General features: G+C 43.7%; 2 protein-coding genes across 19 annotated transcripts in view; one reads left to right on the top strand and one right to left on the bottom strand.

Moving 5' to 3' along the window:
- Window positions 1–8,599, bottom strand: part of MPHOSPH9 (M-phase phosphoprotein 9) — a 69,676-nt gene extending 61,077 nt beyond the window's left edge. For 3 of the 18 annotated variants that reach the window (XM_072725070.1, XM_072725074.1, XM_072725079.1), the window contains exon 1: window positions 8,414–8,514. Coding sequence is in view for 7 of the 18 variants with exons in the window: in XM_026017137.2 (XP_025872922.2) it covers window positions 976–1,129; window positions 5,261–5,364 (258 nt within the window). In the remaining 11 variants the exon portion in view is untranslated. Of the gene's footprint in view, window positions 1–975; window positions 1,130–5,260; window positions 5,521–8,413 lie in introns of all 18 variants that reach the window. The other 15 variants (XM_026017137.2, XM_072725073.1, XM_072725066.1 and 12 more) reach the window with 12 other exon arrangements.
- Window positions 8,600–8,657: 58 nt separating this feature from the next.
- MTRFR (mitochondrial translation release factor in rescue) lies at window positions 8,658–22,838 on the top strand. The gene is made up of 3 exons (XM_026017145.2): window positions 8,658–8,864; window positions 19,761–20,068; window positions 21,857–22,838. The coding sequence occupies exons 2-3, from the start codon at window positions 19,787–19,789 to the stop codon at window positions 22,073–22,075; spliced, it is 501 nt and encodes a 166-aa protein (XP_025872930.1). The 5' UTR covers window positions 8,658–8,864; window positions 19,761–19,786; the 3' UTR covers window positions 22,076–22,838.
- Window positions 22,839–23,172: the final 334 nt, after the last annotated feature.

Raw genomic sequence — 23,172 nt, 5'->3', positions numbered from 1 at the left:
TGTAAAACAAAATTTATGTATTCTCTTAACTGTTAAATGTTTATATCACAATTTAACCTATGGACCAAAAAAATAAAAAATAAAAAAAAATAACCTATGGACCAAAGAAAGAACTACCGATATGAAAAATCAACATAATTCAATATATCACAACTACATGTGATAAGGCATTACTAAATAGACACCTTAATTTAGAAGTAATCAAAATATTTCAAAGAGGATTTGGGTTTTTCAAAACGATAACAATTCTGTATGAATTACTTAAAACATTAGAATTAGTAACAGTAGGGCAGCCCAGGTGGCTCAGCAATTTAGCACAGCCTTTGGCCCAGGGCGTGATCTTGGAGACCCAGAATCCAGTCCCACATTGGGCTCCCAGCATGGAGCCTGCTTCTTTCTCTGCCTGTGTGCACCTCTCTCTCTCTCTCTCTCTCTTTCTCTCATGAATAAATAAATAAAATCTTTTCAAAAATTAGTAACAGTATTAATAATACTGGAATTTTCACTTCCCTGAACAAAGCTAGCATTTTAGTTGACCTTTAAAATATAAATTACTGGGACGCCTGGGTGGCTCAGTGGTTGAGCGTCTGCCTTCTGCTCAGGGCGTGATCCCGGAGTATGGGGATGGAGTCCCACATCGGGTTCCCCACAGAGAACCTGCTTCTCCCTCTGCCTATGTCTCTGCCTCTCTCTCTCTGTCTCCCACGACTTAATAAATAAAATTTTAAAAATAAAAAAATAATAAAATAAAATATAAATTACTGAGTCTAATCACCAATATTTGTTCAAACATACTTTTGATCATCTTTTTTCTTATTCGTTCAATGTTGCTCCCCAATTACTATATTTGATCACTTTATTATAGCAATAATATCATACTCTTTAACATATAAATTTCTATTAATTTAGAGTTTAGTGGAGGCACATTTACAAATATATTTTTTAAAATTCCACAAATAAAACAAAACTAGATACCTCACAGTTTTTCCAAAGTTCCAAATCAGTCTTTCCACTGTTTTGTAGCTCTTGCATTAAAGAGGTGAGGACTTCAAGTGGACCTTGAATTACAGATGGTCTGGTCTTCCCTGAGAAAGAGGATACCCCATTTGTACTAAGGTGGGGACTACTTCTGTTGAAACATAAATAATTCAAATGGTTTTCTTCATTCTACAAAGTGTTGAATAATTCAGCAGTTCAAGTTTAGCAGAGTAGTACAAAACCACTGATATTTAATCCTTCTTAAGGGCACCTCATTTGTTTAAAATCTGATCACATTTGTCCACAAAAGGAAAACAGCAGTAAAAAGACAGCACATATTTCTTTAAAGAACCCCACAGAAAGACCTCCAGAAGTGAGAGAACACTCCAAAGCACTAGCAGAAAAAAGAAGTTTCTGCTATACAATAATAAAAAGGTCCCAGCTTCTCCAATCTCAATCATTCCAGAGGATTATTTCACTCTACTGTAAGAACAGCCTTTTTTTTTGTAGTGAAGATTCTTTCTCTACTGGCCAGACTGTAGTCAAGTCTTGTTAATTGGATCCCCCAAAGTGGGCTTGATAAGCGGATGCTTATCTTTGAACTATCTTTGAATAAAAGCTGTGCCAAGCAAATTAGCAGCAAATATTCAGGACTTAGCCTATTCATTGTGTAAAACAGCACTGATTCTTTCCAGGAAGACTGCTTTCCCAAACTTCAGAGGAAGTTATTTCAGATTTGCTTTATAAAAACACAAAGCATAAGTAAGGACAATAAACTCTGTTTAAAATCCAGTCTGGGGGCAGCCCCAGTGACTCAGAGGTTTAGTGCCACCTTCAGCCAGGGGCGTGATCCTGGAGTCCGGGGATCGAGTCCCACATCGGGCTCCCTGCCTGGAGCCTGCTTCTCCCTCTGCCTGTGTCTCTGCCTCTTTCTCTCTCTGTGTGTGTCTCTCATCAATCAATAAAATAAAATCTTAAAAAAATAATAAATAATAAATAAATAAATAAAATCCAGTCTGGGGGTAGCCCCGGTGGCACAGCGGTTTAGCGCCGCCTGCAGCCCAGGGCGTGATCCTGGAGACCCTGGATCGAGTCCCACGTCAGGCTCTCTGCATGGAGCCTGCTTCTTCCTCTGCCTGTGTCTCTGCCTCTCTCTCTCTGTCTCTATGAGTAAATAACATCTTAAAAAAATAATAAAAATAAAAAATAAAAAAATAAAATAAAATAAAATCCAGTCTAAGAGGTCATTTTCATTTATTTATCGATACCCTACATTGTTTCATAAAGAATTCATTAAAAAGGGGATCCCTGGGTGGCTCAGCAGTTTAGTGCCTGCCTTTGGCCCAGGGCATGACCCTGGGGTCCTAGGATCGAGTCCTGAGTCGGGCTCCCGGCATGGAGCCTGCTTCTTTTTTTAACAACTTTATTTTATTATTATTATTTTTTAAATTTATGATAGGCACACAGTGAGAGAGAGAGAGAGAGAGAGGCAGAGACACAGAGAAGCAGGCTCCATGCACCGGGAGCCCGACGTGGGATTCCATCCCGGGTCTCCAGGATCGCCCCCGGGCCAAAGGCAGGCGCCAAACCGCTGCGCCACCCAGGGATCCCCCTCTGCCTGTCTCTCTCTCTCTCATGAATAAATAAAAATCTTAAAAAAAAAAAAAAAAGAATTCATTAAAAAAACAAAACACCCTCAAGAAAATAACAGAAAAAATAGCAATGAGGAAGATCAGAGAAAGATTAATAAAAATTCAAGGGAAAGAACATACATGTTGTCCATAATGGGTTTAACACGGTTGTGTAATAATCAAGTCTAAATTTGACCGGTTTAACTGCCAGTCACAATGAAAAGAGAGACAAATTCAGTTATATAATTTCATTAGAAGGACACATTTAGGGGGCATCCAGCTGGCTCAGTTGGTGGAACACATGATTCTTGATTTTGGGGTAGTAAGTTCAAGCCCCATGCTGGAGGTAGAGATTACATTTTAAAAAAATTTTAGGGGTGCCTGGGTGGCTCAAGATGTTGAGCATCTGACTTTGGCTCAGGGCATGATCCCAGGGTCCTGGTATCAAGTCCTGTACCAGGCACCCTGCGAGGAGCCTCTCTCTGCCTGTGTCTCTGCTTCTCTCTCTGTCTCTAATGAATAAATAAGTAAAATCTTTAAACAAAAATAAAAAATTTAAAAAAATATATTTTTAAGGGGGGGGGGGCCACCAAGTGATACAGGAAAAAGACTTTCACTATGTGGGTATAGATTACAAAGGCAGACATCTCTCCTGGACCATTTCCCACACACATTTCCCCTGCTTTCACTCTGCATTCTTGTTTCATATGTTCTTGTAAGCTACTTTAAATTCCTCCAAAGGAGGGAAGAGAATGAACAAACTTTTTAAAGAATTAATGCATTTAGGGAAGCCCAGGTGGCTCAGTGGTTTAGTGCCGCCTTCAGCCTAGGGTATGATCCTGGAGACCTGGGATGGAGTCCCACATTGGGCTCCCTGCATGGAGCTTGCTTCTCCCTCTGCCTGTGTCTCTGCCTCTCTCTCTCTCTCTCTCTCTCTCTCATGAATAAATAAATAAATTTTTTTAAAAAACCATTAATGCATTTAGGAGTGCCTGGGTAGCTCAGGTCACAATCTCAAGGTCTCGGGACTGAGCCCCAAGACAAGCTCTCTCGTCGGTGGAAAGCTGGCTTCTCCCTCCCTGTGCTCAGGCTCTCTCTAATAAATAAAATCTTTTTAAAAATCTTTTAAAAATTGGTGATCCCTGGGTGGTTCAGCGGTTTAGCACCTGCGTTCACACCCAAGGTGTGATCTTGGAGTCCTGGGATCAAGTCCCACATCAGGCTCCCTGCATGGAGCCTGCTTCTCCCTCGGTCTGTATCTCTGCCTCTCTCCTCTCTCTCTCTCTGTCTCTTATGAATAAATAAATGAAATCTTAAAAAAAAAATCTAAAAAAAATTAATGAATTTATTTACTATACACAATTTCTTTAAGATCTATTATGGTTAGGGACACCTAGATGGCTCAGCTGGTTAAGCATCTGCCTTCAGCTCGGGCGGTGATCCTAAGGTTTGTGGTCAAGCCCCACATCGAGCTCCCTGATGAGCAGAGTCTACTTTTTCCTTTCTCCCTCTCCCCCTGCTCAAGCTCACTCTAACACATAAAGACATCTGACCCTTTACCAGTAGGCCCCAGACTGCTATGTTGTTTGCTTCATTGTACCTGCTTGTTATAGCTGGTCTCCTCTCTGCCTCCTTACTGTTTTTAAGTACCAGAAATTTAGAAATCAAATAATCACATTTTTTAGATTATGTACAAAATGAGAGCAAATAGGCTCTAAACAAAAACAAATCAAACAAGGGATGCCTGGGTGGCTCAGCAGTTGAGCCTTTGCCTTTGGCTCAGGCCATGATCCTGGGTCCCAGGATCGAGTCCCATATTGGGCTCCCTGCATGGAGGCTGCTTCTCCCTCTGCCTATGTCTCTGCCTCTCACTCTGTGTATCTCTCATGACTAAATAAATCTTTTTTAAAAAATGGGATAGTTTAAAACGAAAATGCAAGGGACACCTGGGTGACTGAGTGGTTGAGTGTGTGCGTGATCCTAGAATCCCGGAATCAAGTCCTGCATCAGGCTCCATGCAGGGAAGCCTGCTTCTTCCTCTGCCTCTCTGTGTCTTAAATAAATAAATAAATAAATAAATAAATAAATAAATAAATAAATAAATAAATAAGCAAGCAAACAAACTGTAAAAAAAAAAAGAAAAAAGAAAAAAATGCATAAAATGCATTGTTCGATAGCATCTATTTTTGTCCACTAAGGTATGTTTTTTTGCTTACTTCCTAGTATTCAACTTTGCTACTTTCCCACATAGGTGAGGTAGTTCTGAAATATTAAACATTTAAAATGTAGAAATATTTAGGCAACTAAATTTTAAAGAAATGCTATAATCTATCAGAAATTTTTAAAAGTAAAACTATTTAAAAAAAAAGAAATTTTAAAAAGTGTAAAGAGAACTAGAACTAGGAAAATTTCTTTTTCACAATGTTTCCACACAAAAGGACATGGCCTCTGGGATAAATGAAAAACAGAGAAAGACTGAAACTACTCTTAACTTAAACAACTTATCCCTGAACAGTTCCTGGTCACCAGCTGTTGTTGTTATTTAAATGGGAACAAAAAACTATGACACTATTTGGGTAAATTATGCAAATAAACTTATTTTGATTTGTTGTTACATTAATAAAATAAAAATCTACCTATCCCATTCTTACCTATTAGTATTTAAGTTCAGTCCAAAAGGGGGAGAATTTTTTATATCAGATTCTACAGAACATGAAGTTTTTCGTAAGGATTTCACCAAATCAAAATCTTCCATAGTGTACAGAAATTGTTATACTCTCTTATTTGAAAATGTAGGTTCTTTCAATGTTTGAAGAAACTGAATCCGAGTCATCTTCAGATGCTTCATCGTCTACAGGCATTTTCAGTTGCTAACATTCAGAACTGTGAAATATTCTAAGCTCCCAAGAGTCTGAAAATGAATGGAGGAAAAAAATACTATAAAAAGCCACTAAACCTAGCAACTGTCTTTTCACTACTTTGGAAATCTTCATCCTTTTATACAAGTCTACAGTAAGAAGAGCAACAGTTTAATAGTCAAAATGCAAACAGCCCACCTGTTCATCAATTGATGAACAGAAAAACAAATGTGCTGTATTATATACATAAAATGGACTATTTCTCAACCATAAAAAGGAATGAAATAGGGGTGCCTGGGTGGCTCAGTGGTTGAGCATTTGCCTTCAGCTCAGGTTGTGATCCTGGGGTCCTGGGATGGAGTCCCGCATCAGGCTCCCTGCAGGGAGCTTGCTTCTCCCTCTGCGTATGTCTCTGCTTTTCTCTGTGTTTCATATGAATAAATAAAATCTTTAAAAAAAAAAAAGGAATGAAATATTGATACATACTACAATGTGGATAAACACTGAAATGTTATGTTTAAGTAAAAGAAACTCAGTAAAAGATCACATGGTGTAGGATTCCATTTATGTGAAAAATCTAGAATGAGTAAATCTCTTGAGACAAAAAGTAGATTTATGGTTGCCAGAAGTTGGGGGAAAGAGACAACAGAAGTGACCAAAAATGGGTATGGAGTCTACTTTGGGGGTGATGAAAAGTATTGGAATTATATAGTGGTGATGGCTGCATAACCCATCTGTGAATACACTAAAAACCTATGAATTGTACACTTTAAAGGGATGCATTTTATTTATTTTTTTTAAGATTTTATTTATTATTCATGAGAGACAGAGAGAGAGAGAGAGAGAGAGAGAGGGGCAGAGACACAGGCAGAGGGAGAAGTAGGCTCCTCGCAGGGAGCCAGATGTGGGACTTGATCCTGGGTCTTCAGAATCACGCCTCTGGGCCAAAGACGGTAGCCACTGGAGCCACTGGAGCCACTCGGGCTGCCCAAAGGGATGCATTTTATGAGGTGAATTATATCTCAAAAATCTACAATAAGGATCATTTGCAAAAAAAAGTAGCATCATCTTTTCCCTGTAGTATTTCAGAATTTTATGTGTTTAATTATTAAGTTTCTAGACACAATTCTACTCTAACAATTGGAATACTTATATGCTTTGTTCATTTGTTTATTAAGTTCTACCAAGGATCCATGCTTGTTGATCTACACCTCAAATAGATAAATCAGAACGACTTAGTATTTAATTTGGTATTCAACACAGCCAATCAAATGGTTGTTTCTCTATTGGCTGGAAGGTAGGGGTGGAAGAAATGCATTTTGCACTCTAAGCATGTATTACTTGTTTAAAAACAATCTGCCTGGTCAGCTAAAAAAAAACCTGATTAATTGATGCAGGCTAACTGATGCTAGGTGTATGGAGGCAAACTGGCTATAACAAATCAAACACCATGCTTCCTTCTTAGGGAATTCATGTATTTTTTTAAAAAGTGAAGGAACAAGTGCCTGGGTGCACTCTCAGCAGTTGAGAGTCTGCCTTGGGCTCAGGTCTTGATCCTGGGGTCCTGGGATCGAGTCCCACAGTAGGCTCCCTGCTGCCTATGTCTCTGCCTCTGTGTGTGTGTGTGTGTGTGTGTGTGTGTGTGTGTCTCATGAATAAATAAATTCTTTAAAAAAAAAAAGTGAAGGAGCAAGAGAAAAACAAAAATCTATGCCTCTTACAAGATAAAAAGTTTAGAGAGTGCAAGAGAGGAAAACCACCTAGTATTCTGATTCCACTTCCTAGGGACTAGTTTTATAAAGCACAACCTTAAAAAAAAAAAAAAAAAGTCACTTCATAAAAGAACCATTTCCTTCAGGGAGATAAAGGTTTGTGAAAGCCAAGGGTAACCAGACCTACCTAAATGGATTTCTCCCCGGGGGCTCAGCCCATCGCCAACCACAAATGGGGTATTGAAAAAGTCTGGAGCTGCATCTTCCAACTGGCAACGAAAATACCTGGATTCAAATCACCCTGCTCTTCTACTGGGAAAACACGAGCTCTCCAGGGACCTGGATCTGCAACCCCATCTATTATCCTCCACCACCTCCAGCACCGCCAAGATAATCCGGATGCGGAAGATGCACAAGGAAAACCACTTGAGATGCAAAGATGCTTCTCCAGCGGCGGAGGGGGTGGGGATGGGGGCGGGAAGGAAGAAGGTGGGAGGGGGGGGGAGGGACCACGACATAAATGCGAAATTCCTTTTAAAAAGACAATATAAAACAAAACTCGATGGACAATTGATATAAACACAGGAGACATTTTTGTATGTCCCGGTAACGAAATGTTGTGCTCTTGGTCCCCATGACCCCAGGGTGGGGTAAAGAAAACAAAAGACCAAATCGGGGTCTGCGGACCCTAAGGAAGTGAAACCGGCGCTGCGCTTTGCTGGAAGCCCGGGGGCGGGCAAGGAAGAGAGAATTCCAGAGATTTTGAGGCCAGATCCCGACATCCTCGCGCTCGCAGGCAGCCCTCAACGCGCCTGGCGGCTCTCGGGTCAAAGGGGGATGGCGAGGGAGAGCCACCGAACGCAGCCGCCTACCCCGGGGGCTGCGGGGAGGCGGGAGGAAAAGCCACCGCTCCAGTAACTTCTATCATGATTCCCAAAGTAAACTAAGGAAGACCGTCCAAAAAAAAAAAAAAAAAAAAAGAAGAAGAAGAAAAATCCCACAAGCCTCCGCCCCTCGGGAAGAAGAGCTCTGCGATTGGGCCGCGCGGGTGTCACTCAAGGGCACGGAGTCTAGAAAAGGCACCGGCCGCGGGCGAAGCCCCCACACACCGCAGGGATGAGGTGGGGGTTGCGCGGCGTGGCCGCGGCCGTCGTCCTCCCCCGCCCTAGAGTCATCAGGACACTTGGGTTCTTCCGAGGCCGCGTCTTCCAAGCCTCGTCCGGCGACCGCTTACCTGGCCGCTGCTCCCACAGCCGATGTCAGGGTCGGGCAGCGGCCTCTCGCGGCCGTTAAACTCCAGAGAGCGTGCGCGCGCCCGGCGCCCCGCCTGCGGGATTGGCTGCTGCAAAGGGGGCGGAGACGGCCGCGCCGCGACGCGCGCGGCGACCTCCCCTCCCCCCCCGCCCCTCACGCCAGAGGGAGGTCCGACGCCTGGGAAACGAAAGGAGGCGGGGCTTCTGCCAAAGTCCTCTGATCTGTTTGGTTGTCCGCAGTGCTACGGACCGCACGCGAAGAGAAGTGCCCGCCTCCCGCATGCGCAGTTGGCAAGAATGAGCCTGGGGCGAGCGGGGGCAGCCACGGCGGAAGGACTGCGCGTGCGCAGACGCAGGACCGCGCCTGCGAGCTACAGGTCGCAGTTCGCTTTGCCCCAGACGTTGCGGGTGGGAGGCCAGCCCTGAGGCCAGGTAAGCGTCCGCAGAGAAGCCAGCCAACCCCTACGGTTGCCCACGAGTGTCAAGGGCTCTGGAGAAAGGACTGGACGTTGGGACGACCCAGCACGCGACCCGAGTCGCACAACCAGTTGACCTGAAGCCCCGCTGGCGGTGAGGTGCAGCTGGCCCAGACGCTAAGCTAAGTTTTCTCTGCACTTGGTTTACCCTAGACTGCTAGGAGTCGGCCCTGGGGTTCTTCCGGGGCCTGGGTGAGGAGGGGAGGGCAGCCCGCTGGCCTGGAGAAAACAGTTGCAACTGAGGCCCACGAAGAAACGGAACCACCTTCATTGCCTTTGTTCAGCAGAGTTTTATGGAGCTTTTTGCACGCAGCAGGTGCTGTTTCAGACTGGCGTATGGTAGGTGTCAGCATTGCTCTTGCCCGGCCTTTGGAAAGACCCCAGAGAATCCGTGTGCCTCCGTGTGGACCCAGGCCTTTTCATCCTCTCTGTTCAGTTCACATTCTCAAGACTAGTTAAGCTTTAAGGCCAGCTCTTGTATTGCCCCCTCCAAGGGTCCGAAGTAAAGGACCTTGGCTGGCCCCGTCGTGTAGAAGTGGCTGAGAAGCCAGGACACACGCGATCTATTGGCAAGAATGACAGATCTGCAGGGCATTCCGTGTCCCCTGAGCCTCCTAGTAATTAGGTCTCAAACAAAAAAATTCAGCCTGTATCCAAAGCCCCATCTGTGTATGAAAGATTTCAAGCTTAAATAAATTTAAGCCCCACCCCGCCCCACTGTGAGTCCCATCCGTCAATACTATGCTCATATAATACCTAACTGAAATCAAACTGATTTTAAGCACATGGCTCTGCTGCTGATGTCACTGACCATGTTTCAAGCCCACCAAAAAAAAAAAAAAAAGTCAACACTAATTTCAGTTAGTCACAAAATCTATTACTTGAGACATCATAGAATCTTTTACACTCAGAAGAACTGAGAATTGTGAATTACTGAGACATCCCCAAGCAGACAGAGTTGTATTTCCTTACAAGAAAAATATTAACCCCTAAATTGAGTACTAGCCATTATTTCCTAACCATGCAAGAGGCAGGAAATGTTCACTTTTGGCCACAAAGTCAGATGGGTTCTGTTCAGTTTAAGCATGTGGGCTTTTGGTTTTTTGGTATTGGTTGTGTGGTTTTAGATAACTTTTTATCTATTAATGTCTTAATAAGACAGTATAAGAAGAGCAATATTCTGGCTAACCAAATTATCTTGTTAATGTGGTGAAATATTTTGATAAGGTTGCTCATACCATATTTTATGCTAAGCTCTTTGGATGGGTCTTAAAAAAAAATCATTGGAAATTGCCTTTGACTCTTTGGACTAAAGAGAAAAAAACACCTCTCTCAAAGCTTTATAAACAGCTAAAAAGGTAGTTTTTAAAGTCCAGAGACAGGGCAGCTCCGGTGGCTTAGCAGTTTAGCGCCGCCTTCAGCCCGGGGTGTGATCCTGGAGACTGGGATGGTTGGGTTCCCTGCATGGAGCCTGCTTCTCTGCCTCTGTCTCTGCCTCTCTCTGTGTCTCTCATGAATAAATAAATAAAATCTTTAAAAAAAAAAGTCCAGAGACATTATTTCTGAATATAGGAAACAGAAGTAGGAGGCTTGAGAAATTCCAGTAAATGCATTAAGTGTAATAGCTATTCATCTAATCTAAACCATCCTAAGACTTTAATCCCATCCTAGAGACTTTGCACTACTTGTATGCAAACTGACACCACTATTTTATGGCCTTTATGGTGATATGGTCACTATATAGTTTTATTTTTAACATCAAATTACTGAAGTATCTCTTTGACCTTGAAGGCCTCAAACTGACTTTTGAGTGGAGATCTTTGACTTGATGGGGATAAGACCATGCTGTGTGGCTTGTGGTATTTAGTGTCTCTTAACCCCAGCATTGCTACTCTTTGGTGGTTATGTCCAAACTGTCATAGGGGCTGGGAGAGGGGGGTACAGTTCTTCACAGCAGAAAAAAAAAAAAGAGGAACTTAAAACTTTAAATCTAGTTAAACATGAAATCATCAGACGTATATTAAAATATAAACTTTGTCACCTTTTTGTCTTTCACGATTTTTCTTACTCTATCAGATAATTCCTAAAGATCTCCATGTTTAAGCCAGGACTTGTTGGATGAAGGTGGTGATTTATCTTTCCATGTGAGCCTGCTAAGGAAGTCAAACTGTATTCTTGGCATTATAATTATCTCCTTGGCACCTGATTTCATAGACCACAATTATGACCTCACCAAATAGCACATCTTTGGTCATTTCATGGTTTTCAAGTACTAATCTTAAATTGAACCATACCAGATGAAATAATTTTCAGGTCACCATTCTAGATGCCTTTCACTCTGTGCCCTAAAACAAGTCTATAGGGCAGCCTGGGTGGCTCAGCAGTTTAGCGCCGCCTTCAGCCCAGGGCCTGATCATAGAGACCCCGGATTGAGTCCCACATCGGGCTCCCTGCATGGAGCCTGCTTTTCCCTCTCTGCCTGTAGTCTCTGCGCCTCTCTCTCTCTCTCTCTCTCTCTCTGTCTCTCTGTCTCTCATGAATAAATAAATAAGAAGTCTACAAAGGGGTGCCTGGCTGGCTCAGTTGGAAGAACATGGGACTCTTGATCTCCTGGTCATGAGTTTGAGCCCCACGTTGGGTGTAGAGATTACTTAAATAAATTTTTTTGTAAAAAGCCTATGAAATAATCTGTTTCAGATTAAGTTTATGAGATAAGACCACAGTTTATGTGGTGTGTTAGTCAAAGGCTCTTCAGCTTTTAGTTTAGGGATCCAAAGTACTCCTAAGGGTTCTACGTAGTAGAGACATTACTTTTTCTTCTCACCCTAGGTGGTATTTTACAGATGAGGAAATGTGGCCAAAGCTGCACAGTGAGTAAATCATGAAGCCAAGAGTGACTACAGAGCAGTGTGGCCTTTTAGGGACAAAAAAATGAGAGGAACAGTCCAGAAAAAATTGAGGAAAATGAGCTAATACTTAAGGAGCTGGGAAACGACAGATCTAGAGATAACCATGAAAGCTAAAAGTAGAAAGGATAAAAAAGCTGTAGAAATGATAAGTTTAGTTTAAAAAATGGAATAACTGATGGGAGCAGCACCTGGGTGGCTCAGTTGGTTAAGCATCTGCCTTCTGCTCAGGTCAGGATCTCAGCTCCTGGGATTTGAGTCGCACTCAGCTGGGAACCTGCTTCTCCCCCTCTCCCTCTGCCACTCCCCCTGCTTGTGTGCTCCTACTCTCTCTCTCTCTCTCTCTCTCTCAAATAAAATCTTTTTTAAAAATGGAATACCTAAGGTTCTTCCAAATCTACCTGAGATAATCACTTTTCTTTATCTTTGTCAAATACGATAATGTAGTTGAATGTGCTTTGATAGCATTTAGGTCCTAAACAGGGCAGCCTGGGTGGCTCAGCAGTTTAGCGCTGCCATTGGCCCAGGGTGTGATCCTGAAGACCTGGGATTGAGTCCCGCGTCAGGCTCCCTGCATGGAGCCTGCTTCTGCCTGTGTCTGTGCCTCTCTCTCTCTCTCTTTGTGTGTCTCATGAATAAATAAATAAAATCTTTAAAAAAAAAAAAAGTCCTAAACAAATATCATAACGCCCAGGTGGCTCAGTGATTGAGTGTCTGCCTTTGGCTCAGGGTGTGATCCCGGAGGTCCAGGATTGAGTCTCCCATTGGGCTCCTTGCGGGGAGACTGCTTCTCCTCTTCCTGTGTCTCTGCCTCTCTCTCGCTCTGTGTCTCTCATAAATAAATAAAATCTTTAAAATATATATATATAAAATTTAAAAATTATATGTATAAGGAATCATTCATGATAATAGATTCATTCATCATTATCATCCAAAATAATACATTGTCTGAAAATTTAAGGACACATAGAGTGTTATTACTGCTGCTTTTTCTTGTGTTTCTGTCTTAATTTAACTGTGTAGTTGATAAAATTATAAAGTTCCTGTTAGATGCCATAAATAGAAGAAAATCACAGCGATGCACACAAATAGGACAGGTGTAATTCTCTGTGGATTCAGAGTTTTCTGTTTAAGGAAGAAAAAAACACTGAATGAGATGTTAGTGTTGTATGAATTGAAAGCTTTTCTCTTCATCTACTTCGTTAGTTGTCTCTTGAACTCTGCTGCAGGGAGCCTATTAAATTGAGACCAGAACCAGACCATTCTTCAATATGGCATTTCCTGCTCAATCTGTTATGTTTGTCTTGTTTGAGAAATAATTCCCTGCCAACACTTCCTGTGAGTGAAAGGTGCTTTATCTTCAGAGGGAACCCCCAAGCCCAGGAAAGGACATGGTCTGTTTCAGGCCTCAGCCGTAGCCCCCAGATGTTCCATTCTGGGAGATGCTCCAGCCCTGGAAAGGACTCCAGACAACCAGCCCAGGAGGATGAGCTAGATGGAGTAGGTGGGAAAGTAGCTGCTTTAACTCCCATTTTGCAGGGAACAAGCACCAAAAATGTATTATGAAACATGAATGATGCTTAAGCCTTTCTCAGAAAATCATCCTCTCACTTGGCTTTTGATGCCATCAGCTGGCCATTTGTCTCTTTAAAGCTGCACCATTGCACATCGGCCTGGTCAAGTTCACTGTTTGGTCCTTCACCATTGATTAGATCACTGTTTTGAGACCTATCACTTTATTTCCTATTGTGGAAGGGAAAACAGGACCATGACCAAGCAGGTAACCTGCACTCCAGAATACTGGCCTCAACTTCTTAAACATAAACATAAGAAACAACAGCTTTTAAAAGTGTCCTAGCAGCTGGAAGAACTTGCTGGTTCCTGTGTTCTAGTACAATGTTTTGGGAAAAAAATAAAATAAATAAATAAGTAAAATGTCTTGGGAGTCTGCGCCTCTGAGTCACCTGCAATTTTTTTTTAAGATTTTATTTATTTGTTTGTTTGTTTGTTTGAGAGGGAGAGAAAGAGAGAGAGAGCACAAGCAAGGGGAGCAGCAGGCAGAGGGAGAGGGAGAAACAGGCTCCACTGAGCAGGGAGCCCAACTGAGGCCTGATCCTAGAACCCCAGGATCATGACCTGAGTCAAAGGCAGACGTTTAACTAACTGAGCCACCCAGATGCCCCTTACCTGCAGATCTTAATAAAATGCAGGTTCTCATTTAGGAAGTCTGAAGTAGGGCCTGAGAGTCCACATTCCTAACAAGTTCCCAAGTGGTGCTGTTGCTGCTTCTAGACCATAATGAGCAAGATTCCGGAGCTACATGGTCTGATATGAGCATTGAACACACCCCAGGTTTTGAAGACATCATATAAAAAGATATCATAATTTTTATATTGATTACATATCAAAATAATATTTTGGATACCCTGGTTAATATTTATATTATATTTATATTAGCCCAGGTGGCTCAGCAGTTTAGCGCCACCTTCAGCCCAGGGCGTGATTCTGGAGACTTGGGGTCGAGTTCCGCATCGGGCTCCTTGCATGGAGCCTGCTTCTCCCTCTGCCTGGGTCTCTGCCTCTCTCTGTGTCTCTCATGAATGAATAAATAAAATCTTTTTAAAAAATAAATAAATAAAATATTTTTTAAAGATTTATTCATTTGAGAGAGAAAGAGTGCATGCATGAGCTGGGGGAGGAGGAGAGGGAGAGAGAACCTCAAACAGACTCCCTGCTGAATGCAGAGCCCAACTCAGGGCTTGATCTCACGACCCTGAGATCATGACCTGAGCCAAAATTATGAGTTGGACACTTAACTGAGTGAGCCACCCAGGAGCCCTTTTATTAACTAAAATGCATTGAATATATATCTTTAAAATATATTAACATTAATTTCATCTGAAGGTTCTTTTTACTTCATTTTTATTTCATTTTTTAAAGATTTTATTTTAGGGGCACCTGGGTGGCTCAGTGGTTGAGCCTGTGTCTCTGCCTCTTTCTATGTGTCTCTCATGAATAAATAAAATCTTTTAAAAATAACAAAAATAAAAAATATAGATTTTATTTTAATTATTTTAAGTAGATTCCATACCCAGCTTGGAGCCCAGCTTGGAGCCCAGCTTGGGGCTTGAACTCACAACCCTAAGATCAAGATCTGAGCTGAGATCAAGAGTTGGACACTTAAAAAAAAAAAAAAAAAGAGTCGGACACCTAACCAAGTAAGCTACCCAGGCACCTAACAATTTTAAGTCATCTCTACATCCAGCGTATGGCTTGAACTTATAATCATGAGATCATGAAACACATGCCCCACCAACTGAGCCAGCCAGGCGCCCCTCATTTGACTGTTTTTAAGGTGACTACTAGAAAATTTAGAATTTCACATGTGGCCCACATGTTCATATCAGACACCGTTCTAGAACACTAATGTAATAAAAACATTATTGGTGTTCTTTTTTTCAAAAAAGATTGTGTTACTTATGAGAAAGTGAGCAGGGGGAGAAGCAGACTCACCACTGAGCAAGGAGCCCAATGCAAGGCTTGATCCCAGGACCCTGAGATCATGACCTAAGCCAAAGGCAGATACTTAACTGACTGAGCCACCCTGGTGTTCTTTTTCAGATGACCCTTTCTCAATCTTTGTTTCCATTTCACCTTCTCTATTAGCTCAAATTAATATTCTTTTTTTTTTAAGATTTTATTTATTTATTCATTCATGAAAGACAGAGAGAGTGCAGCAGAGGGAAAAGTAGGCTCCATGCAGGGAGCCCAATGTAGGACTCGATCCCCCCTCTCCAGGATCAGGCCCTGGGCTGAAGGTGGCGCTAAACTGCTGAGCCACCCCGGCTGCCCAAATTGATATTCATTTAATTATTTTCTCTGAATGTTTGCCTTTCCTGCCATTACTGTCCTTCCCCTATCTCCATTTTTGCCATCATCGTTCGGGAGCTCCCATCCAGTAGCCAGGCAGTCCTAGGAGCCACCGTACAGGCAAGCACCTTTGCTCAAAGTTTTTGGCTATGACACTCCGTGGTTTCTGAAGGCCAGAGCCTCACTTGGGAGCTGGTTAGGGACGCAGGTCTCTGGCCCCACCCGAGACCTATTGAAATAGTATCATCTCTAACAGAATCTCCATGGGGTATGTCTGCTCAGGAAAGTGTGCCACGGTGAGAGCTTTACCAATCATCTTTCTTAAGGCACCCCCATTTCAGTTCATCACCACATCTGTTCCTTCAGTTGGATTTGATGAAGTTTCTACGAGGTTGAGATACCATGAAAGTTGTTGCCAAGAGAAACTAGCACTCTGTCTCTCTAAAAAGATAGTGAGGCAGTGACTTTTGGGCAAATGGCATCCAGAAGGTGAGTCCAGAGATTGAAATCCTATGACTTCCTGCAAACAGACTCAAATATCCTTATCTCTCGCAGAGACATCACCATCCCCTTCCCCCATCTCCAGAGCATTAGAGCTACTAGTGAAATGAGCCTCACCTTGCTGTGTCTAGTTTACTTCTGATTGTTTGCTGCAGTCCCAGGCCACATTGCAGAGCTCAACATACCATCCCTGCAGCCAGACATCTTCCTAGGCATGGTTGACTGTGGAGGCCCGAGGAGGAAATTCATGGCAACTGCTCCAGGTCAGGAAAGGGGGCACCTAACAGAATGCAAATCCCAGGTTCCAGTAGCAAGCAGTCCAAGTGACATGGGAGCACAGTCAAATCCGAGAACCACTGCTCTGTAGCACATTATCCATCCTGGGCTATGCCATCAATAGTATTGGGAGGGGGGCATCTTAATTTCTCTTTTATGCCCCACTCTCCTTGGGCTCCCCAAGGCTCATGTCTGGCACATAGTAAATGTTGAAAACATTCATTGAACAAATTAGCATTCCCTTTTGGAAAGTCCTGACACCTATTATCTCTGACTTGACCAAGTGGGAAGGGACTGGGACAATGAGAGGCTTTAAGCCAAACTGCAATCAGCTGTTGAGCGGCAGAAGCCATCCTCAGAGGAGAAACAGGGCTGAGGGGAAGTTGGGGTGGAGAGCCAGCCCTGAATCGAAGCGCACACCCACAGAAAGGAATTAGGGCAAGCTGTCATGACTCCCGGTTTCCCCTTACCAACACTCCTTGTCACCATGTCACGATGAGCTCTAATTTGAGCTGCTTTTATTGTTCCCCAAAGACTTTTGCGTTGCTCTGTGGGTATCACAAAAACTGAAATCCAATCCGTATTCTCTGGGCTTTGGGGACGTGGAACCATGGATGTGTTTTGTCATTTTTAGCAGTCATTGGAGCAGAGCCAATGCTCCGGAGATACTAAAAGTATTTAGAATCGTCCGATTGGCTGTTGGAATTAGCCATTAAACAAAGCAGCCAGTAACCGAGCACGGGGGACCTATTTAAACTCCATTTGGGTGGGAGACCTTCCAGGGTGTGTGTCAGCTCCGAACTAGGACAGAAAGGTAGATTTGAAACACAGCGGGCCAGTGACAAAGCAGCTGATAAAAGCACTCTCCACCCTTTGTCTGGGAGTTTTGCCTCGTCTCAGACTCACTTCCTTTCTTTGTCACTTGCACTCTATTCCAACGCTGTCCTGCCTGGTCAGATTTACTAACTAGCGGAAGAGAAACCCCAAAGGAGGCCCTGGGCTCATGTTCTGTAATGAATCTGATCCAGGGACTAGATGCTGTCTGGTACACAAAGGAATCTTGTTCTGCAGATTGAAAGCAGAAATAAGGGAAGGGAAATTTTGGACATCGGCTTAGTCTCATTCACTCAATCATTTGCAGGGGAGTGGGCTCTTTGTCAGAGTGATTTCAGAAAAGTGCCTGTGTTTATCATTCATCTTCTGAGTGTATTTCTGAAAGACGTGACACACAATAAAACCAGTTTTTAAAGCGCGGCTTTCCCTGGCACGCTCTGTTTCAAAATCTCGCCCTTCACAGCCACAGAGCATCCTACCAACACCACATTAATTGTCACCCCCTGGGACTGACACACATAACTGAATGCCATACTTTTCAGAAAGAAGTTGCGAGTGTAGACCATCCTGTCAGTCACAGGATTGAAAATTAGCATGGGCACAAGGCCCGAAAAGTACATTTCATTATATTTATTTTCCATAGAGAGATTAAGAGTACCGTATTGTCGTTTTAAAGAGGACCAGCATCCTCTCAGGGCCAGTACTCAGATACATGTAAAGTAACAGAAATGTACATATTTACGAGGCAGCAGTGCCCAGTAGCATGCGTCTGCAGTAAGCGTCCTCAAAGCTTGTTAGAGGCCAGCGTGGGCTCAGAGAAATTAGCAGCCTGGACTGACAGGGAGCAAAAGGTAAATGAGCTGAGAGCAAATCTCCTGAAATTATTTGGTGCATGGTGAAGCTACTTTTGGCTTAGGGCATTGGCTTAGGTATCCACAGCTTCGTACCTATGTTAGAGACCAGTGGCCATCAGCTAGAATTTACAAGGTTTCAAAGGGTAAAAGCAGCTATTTAGAGCTTCAAAGGAAGCAGTTGTTAAAAAGGGCAGTGCATCTGTTTTTAGCACCTACATCATCCTGGATCAAGAATCATGAAGCAAGTGGCACGTTCATAGTTCCCATAATCCACCTAAGCAACAGGAATTTTGCTAAAAATCAGTCTCATGCCTTCAAAGGTAGTCAATAAAACTCTTTGCAGAAGTTTTTTTCCCTCTGATCTTTAATCCTATGCAGGATAGGTGTGGAGAAGGGCTTAGTCACCCATTTTCCAGGTAAGAAAACAGGCCTACATTGTGACGTGTCCCTATTCGCATGGGAAGGTTACCCATCTTTGAAAAGAGCTAACACCTGTCAGCTCATTCTGCCTTCCTCCCCTGGAAGAAAGCCAAGGCCTGTGGGATTCACCACGTCCTGGTATCTGTTACTCTTGATACCATTCACTTGTCAAACAAAGACATTTCAGCCTTCTGCTACGTCTGGAGTAGCTATTTAAATATAATGGTTAAATACTGCTTTTTTAGCATCTCTCCCAACTAGACTCTAAGCTCTATGAAGACAGAGGCTCACTCCTTCCCACCTTGCATCGCTCACTACGCCTCATATGGCATCCTGAACCATACAGGCACCTTAATAAAAATCAGTTGATTTGATGGTTCCAGGGATGAGCACCACTTGGATCATGTTATTGGCAGTGCGACTGAAGGAACAGATGTTCCTATTCAAATCCATGAAACTGGAAACATTAAAAAACAACAATCATGACATTGATTGATAGTGATATTTACTGTGTCAGACCGTGTAAGCTCAGCTATAAAATAGGCTCGCCTAATGTCGTCTTTACATTTTGATTTCAAAGATCCTCAAACGTTGAAATAATGTCGCTTGACTCAGATCCTGAGTCTTGCCTGATGCACTGTTTAGCGTTTATCGAATAACAGCCCTGTTCTTTTGTGTGTCACATTCAAAACCTTTCTTTCCTGAGAAAACAGCACCTCTGGGTGCTTCAAAGATATTTTCAATCTGTTGTAAGAAACTATTTCTCGGGACGCCCGGGTGGCTCAGTGGTTGAGCCCCTGCCTTTGGCCCAGGGCGTGATGCTGGAGACCTGGGATTGAGTCCCGCATCAGGCTCCCTGCATGGGCCTGCTTCTCTCTCTGCCTCTTTCTGTGTGTTTGTGTGTCTCATGAAGAAATAAAATCTTTTTAAAAAAAAAAGAAAAAGAAAAGAAAAAGAAACTATTTCTCAGCTGAGAGGGCACAAGCCCTGAGATCACAGGAGATGTTCCAAGGCTGCAGTGGGTTATGCATTGCTGTCTCTGCTAACTTCCCAAATACCCCCACTTGATGGCTGGGTGGCCATTGCCTGAACCGGTTCATGAAAGGTGGTCCTAGAACCTAAAGTATAATCTTGAGAGTGAATACATCTTCCTGAAAGGCTCTTTTTTTTTTTTTTTTTTCTCCAACTCAGGTCCCAAGCTAGCAGAACTCCTCTGCATGAGTACCTCAAGTTTCTTTGGCTTGCCTGCACGACTGGCCAGACTATGCACCATGCCACGGGGCCTTGGACCTCAGGCAAAGCCAGTGCTGTCAGCCCCGAGAGTGGCAGTCACTATGGTCCAGGCGGCAGGCAAGAAGGACCGCTCTGCTCTGCCTCTCCTGGATGAAAGTGAACTGGAAGAGCAGTTTGTGAAAGGACATGGTCCAGGGGGCCAGGCCACCAACAAAACAAGCAACTGTGTGGTGCTGAAGCACATCCCCTCGGGCATCGTCGTCAAGGTAGAGGAGGAAGACTGCTGGGGGTCAGCGGGTTTCAGACGGCTTACAGGGCACCGTGAGTGACCGTGGTGACCGGCTAAAGTGTGTTCTCGTTCTGGCCCGGGCAGCGGCAAGCATCACAGATCCTGACTCTGGGCCCTGAAGCAGAACCTCCTGCAAAGCCTCAGAGCCTCTGTCCAGGGTCCCTGGGAACCAGGGGCCGCCTGCTGGCCTGGCATCTGGCAGGTGGCACACTTGTCGCAGAGCCTCTGGGCGTGGAGAGTTCCGCGGCAGTGCCTGGGCTCTGGTCCCCAAGCATCACACCAACCTGGAGTGTCTGCCAGCAGTCCCAGCCCTCAGTGATCTGCTGTATCCCTCCGCCCCCTCTTTGGTACATGTCAGTGACACCTGTCCTTCTGAGAGGGAGGTAACACAGGCAAAGCATTTCTAACCCTCAGAACAAAAATGCGATATGTGGCGCTGGCACCTATAGGAGTCTTCCTTCTTTACAGAAAAAAAACATTTCTGATCAGAGAGTCACCAGCTCTCAACACATCCTGAGCCCTTAGGAAATACTGAAATGCTCTGTCCCATTTCCACTACTAACAGATAGTGGCCCTGCTGCCTCCCAGTGGAACCGCCAGTCCATTCTGTGTCGCCAAAAGGCCCTAAGTGCTGCATGAGCACAGGGCAGAGAAGAGATGGCAAGGCAGGTTCTCCACATGCCAGAGACTTGTGTCCCATAAATACGTGGTCAGCACTGGTCTGTGCAACTATACCCACAGCCCGTCTTCATCCTCACAAGCCCTTAAACCTTATCTTCACGGTACCAATGTAGAATCAGGCACAGAGAGGTTAGTTAACTTGCCTGAGATCCCACAGCTGCAGGTATCAACCCAGACCAAGCCCAAAGTCTGTGCTCCTAACTGTTCTTCACTGCCAAGCATTTGAGCCAAGAGCCTATCAGTTAAAACCTCAATCAGTTTTGTTTTCCTTCTTGAGAAAAAAGTGTCATTCATGAGCAACAAATAAAATTCTGAAACCTGACCCGATTTTTAACTATTTTATAAACTTACTGCCCATTTGCTTTTGGTACTCTTCTTTCGTTCTAATTTCACACTTTTTTTAAAAAAAAGATTTTATTTATTTATTCATGAGAGACACACAGAGAGAGGCAGAGACCTAGGCAGAGGGAGAAGCAGGCTCCATGCAAGGAACCTGACACGGGACTCGATCCTGGGTCTCCGGGATCACGCCCTGGGCCAAAGGTGGCGCTAAACCGCTGAGCCACCCGGGGATCCCCTCACAGAATTTTTTATCAAATAGCTTTGCAAGGCACTTGCCCTTAATGATTTAGGTATTAATCAAGGTTATGGCTGACTAATAATAAAGATGTTATCTTCCTCCTTGAGACAGAATTTTACGTTTATTTAAAAAAAAAAAAGAATTTTACATTTATAAATGGTGCAGACAGGGGGCTTATTCCCTGGCCACAACCTAGACATATCAGCTGATATTTTCAAAATTATTTGAGAACTTTAAATTATCAGAAGGCTATCATTGTTTCCAAACAAAGCCACACTCTTAATTATAAAACGATCGTGGAGAAAGCCACATAATAAAGCGGGGTCGGGGGCAGAACGAAGCCTGAAAAAGGCAGGAGGGCGGATGGTCTCCGCTCTGTCATAGACTCACTGGGACTCTTGGCGAGTGGCCCATCCCCATCTGGAGAGTTACTAGGTTGAATCCGCAATTCCTGAGGTCCTGCCCAGAACAAACTTTTTCTCATTATGAAATACTCTCTTGCAGTGCCATCAGACAAGATCAGTTGATCAGAACAGAAAGCTGGCTCGGCAAATCCTACAAGAGAAAGTGGATATTTTCTACAACGGTGAAAACAGTATTGTTTACAAAGAAAAACAAGAGGCAGAGAAGAAAAAGCAAGAGCGGAAACGAAGAGCAAAGGAAACCCTAGAAAAAAAGAAGCTCCTGAAAGAACTCCGGGAATTAAGTAAAAACGTCCACTGAGAAAGAAATGAAGATGCTTTTTTTGTTGTTGCTTTGTTTTTAAGATCTCTGCACCCAAGGTGGGGCTTGAATTCACAACCCCAACCCCGAGATCAAGAGTCTCCTGCTCTTCCAACTAAGCCGGCCAGGCACCCCTGAAAAAACTGCAGATTCTTTTTTTTTTTCCTTTTAGATTTTATTTATTTATTCATGAGAGACACAGAGAGAGAGAGAGAGAGAGAGGCAGAGACACAGGCAGAGGGAGAAGCAGGCTCCTCGCAGGGAGCCCGATGTGGGACTTGATCCTGGGACTCCAGGATCACGCCCTAGGCTAAAGGCAGACGCTTAACCACTGAGCCACCCAGGCATCCCAAAACTGCAAGATTCTAACTAAAGAACTTGCCAGAGGCAGGGTGCCTGGGTGGCTCAGTTGTTGAAGTGTCCCATTCTTGATTTTGGCTCAGTTCATGATCTCAGGATCATGAGATGGAGCCCCAAGTTGGACTCCATGCTGGGCGTGGAGTCTGCTTGATTCTCTCTCTCTCTGCCTCCCTCCCACCCCCAACCTGCCCTGCTCATGCTCATGTACTCTCTAAAAAAATAAAAATAAAAAGGGGTCGTCATGATAGGACACTTGGAGGAGCCATGGATGGCTGACAAAGTTCTTTCTGGACCTGGGCAGTAATTAGAAGGATGTCACCATACTTTGTTAAACTACACATTTGTGTGATTGTATCTTGCTTTATTACCAAAGGTTAAAAATAAAACTCTTTTGAAAAAAGCATTACTAAGGAAGGTCTTTTTTTCTTTTTTCTTTTTTTTGAAAACTGGAATGGAGTCAAACATTAGTGGCATTTTTGGAACACTTAGCTGGCTCAATCAGTGGAGTGTGGGACTCTTGATCTCAGGGTTGTGAGTTCAAGCCCCACATTGGGTGTAAATTACTTAAAATCTTTGTTTTTCAACCATTTTATTTATTTGAGAGAGAGCACAAACAGGGAGAGGGGCAGAGAGAGGGAGAAGCAGACTCCCCATAGAGCAAGGAGCCCAATGTGGGGCTCAATCTTGGGACCCTGGGTTCATGAGGTGAGTCGAAGGCAGATGCTTAACCAACCGAG

The sequence above is a fragment of the Vulpes vulpes genome, chromosome 10 (assembly GCF_048418805.1).
Source record: "Vulpes vulpes isolate BD-2025 chromosome 10, VulVul3, whole genome shotgun sequence".
Lineage (NCBI taxonomy): Eukaryota > Metazoa > Chordata > Mammalia > Carnivora > Canidae > Vulpes > Vulpes vulpes.
The sequence above is the reverse complement of the archived record's forward strand: the minus strand, read 5'-3'. Positions and strand labels throughout refer to the sequence as shown.

Excerpts from the sequence above, each read along its gene's own strand:
- MTRFR (XM_026017145.2), top strand. The coding sequence starts at position 19,787 with ATGAGTACCTCAAGTTTCTTTGGCTTGCCTGCACGACTGGCCAGACTA. Across the intron at positions 20,069-21,856 it reads CCTCGGGCATCGTCGTCAAG|TGCCATCAGACAAGATCAGT; the intron begins GTAGAGGAGGAA and ends ACTCTCTTGCAG.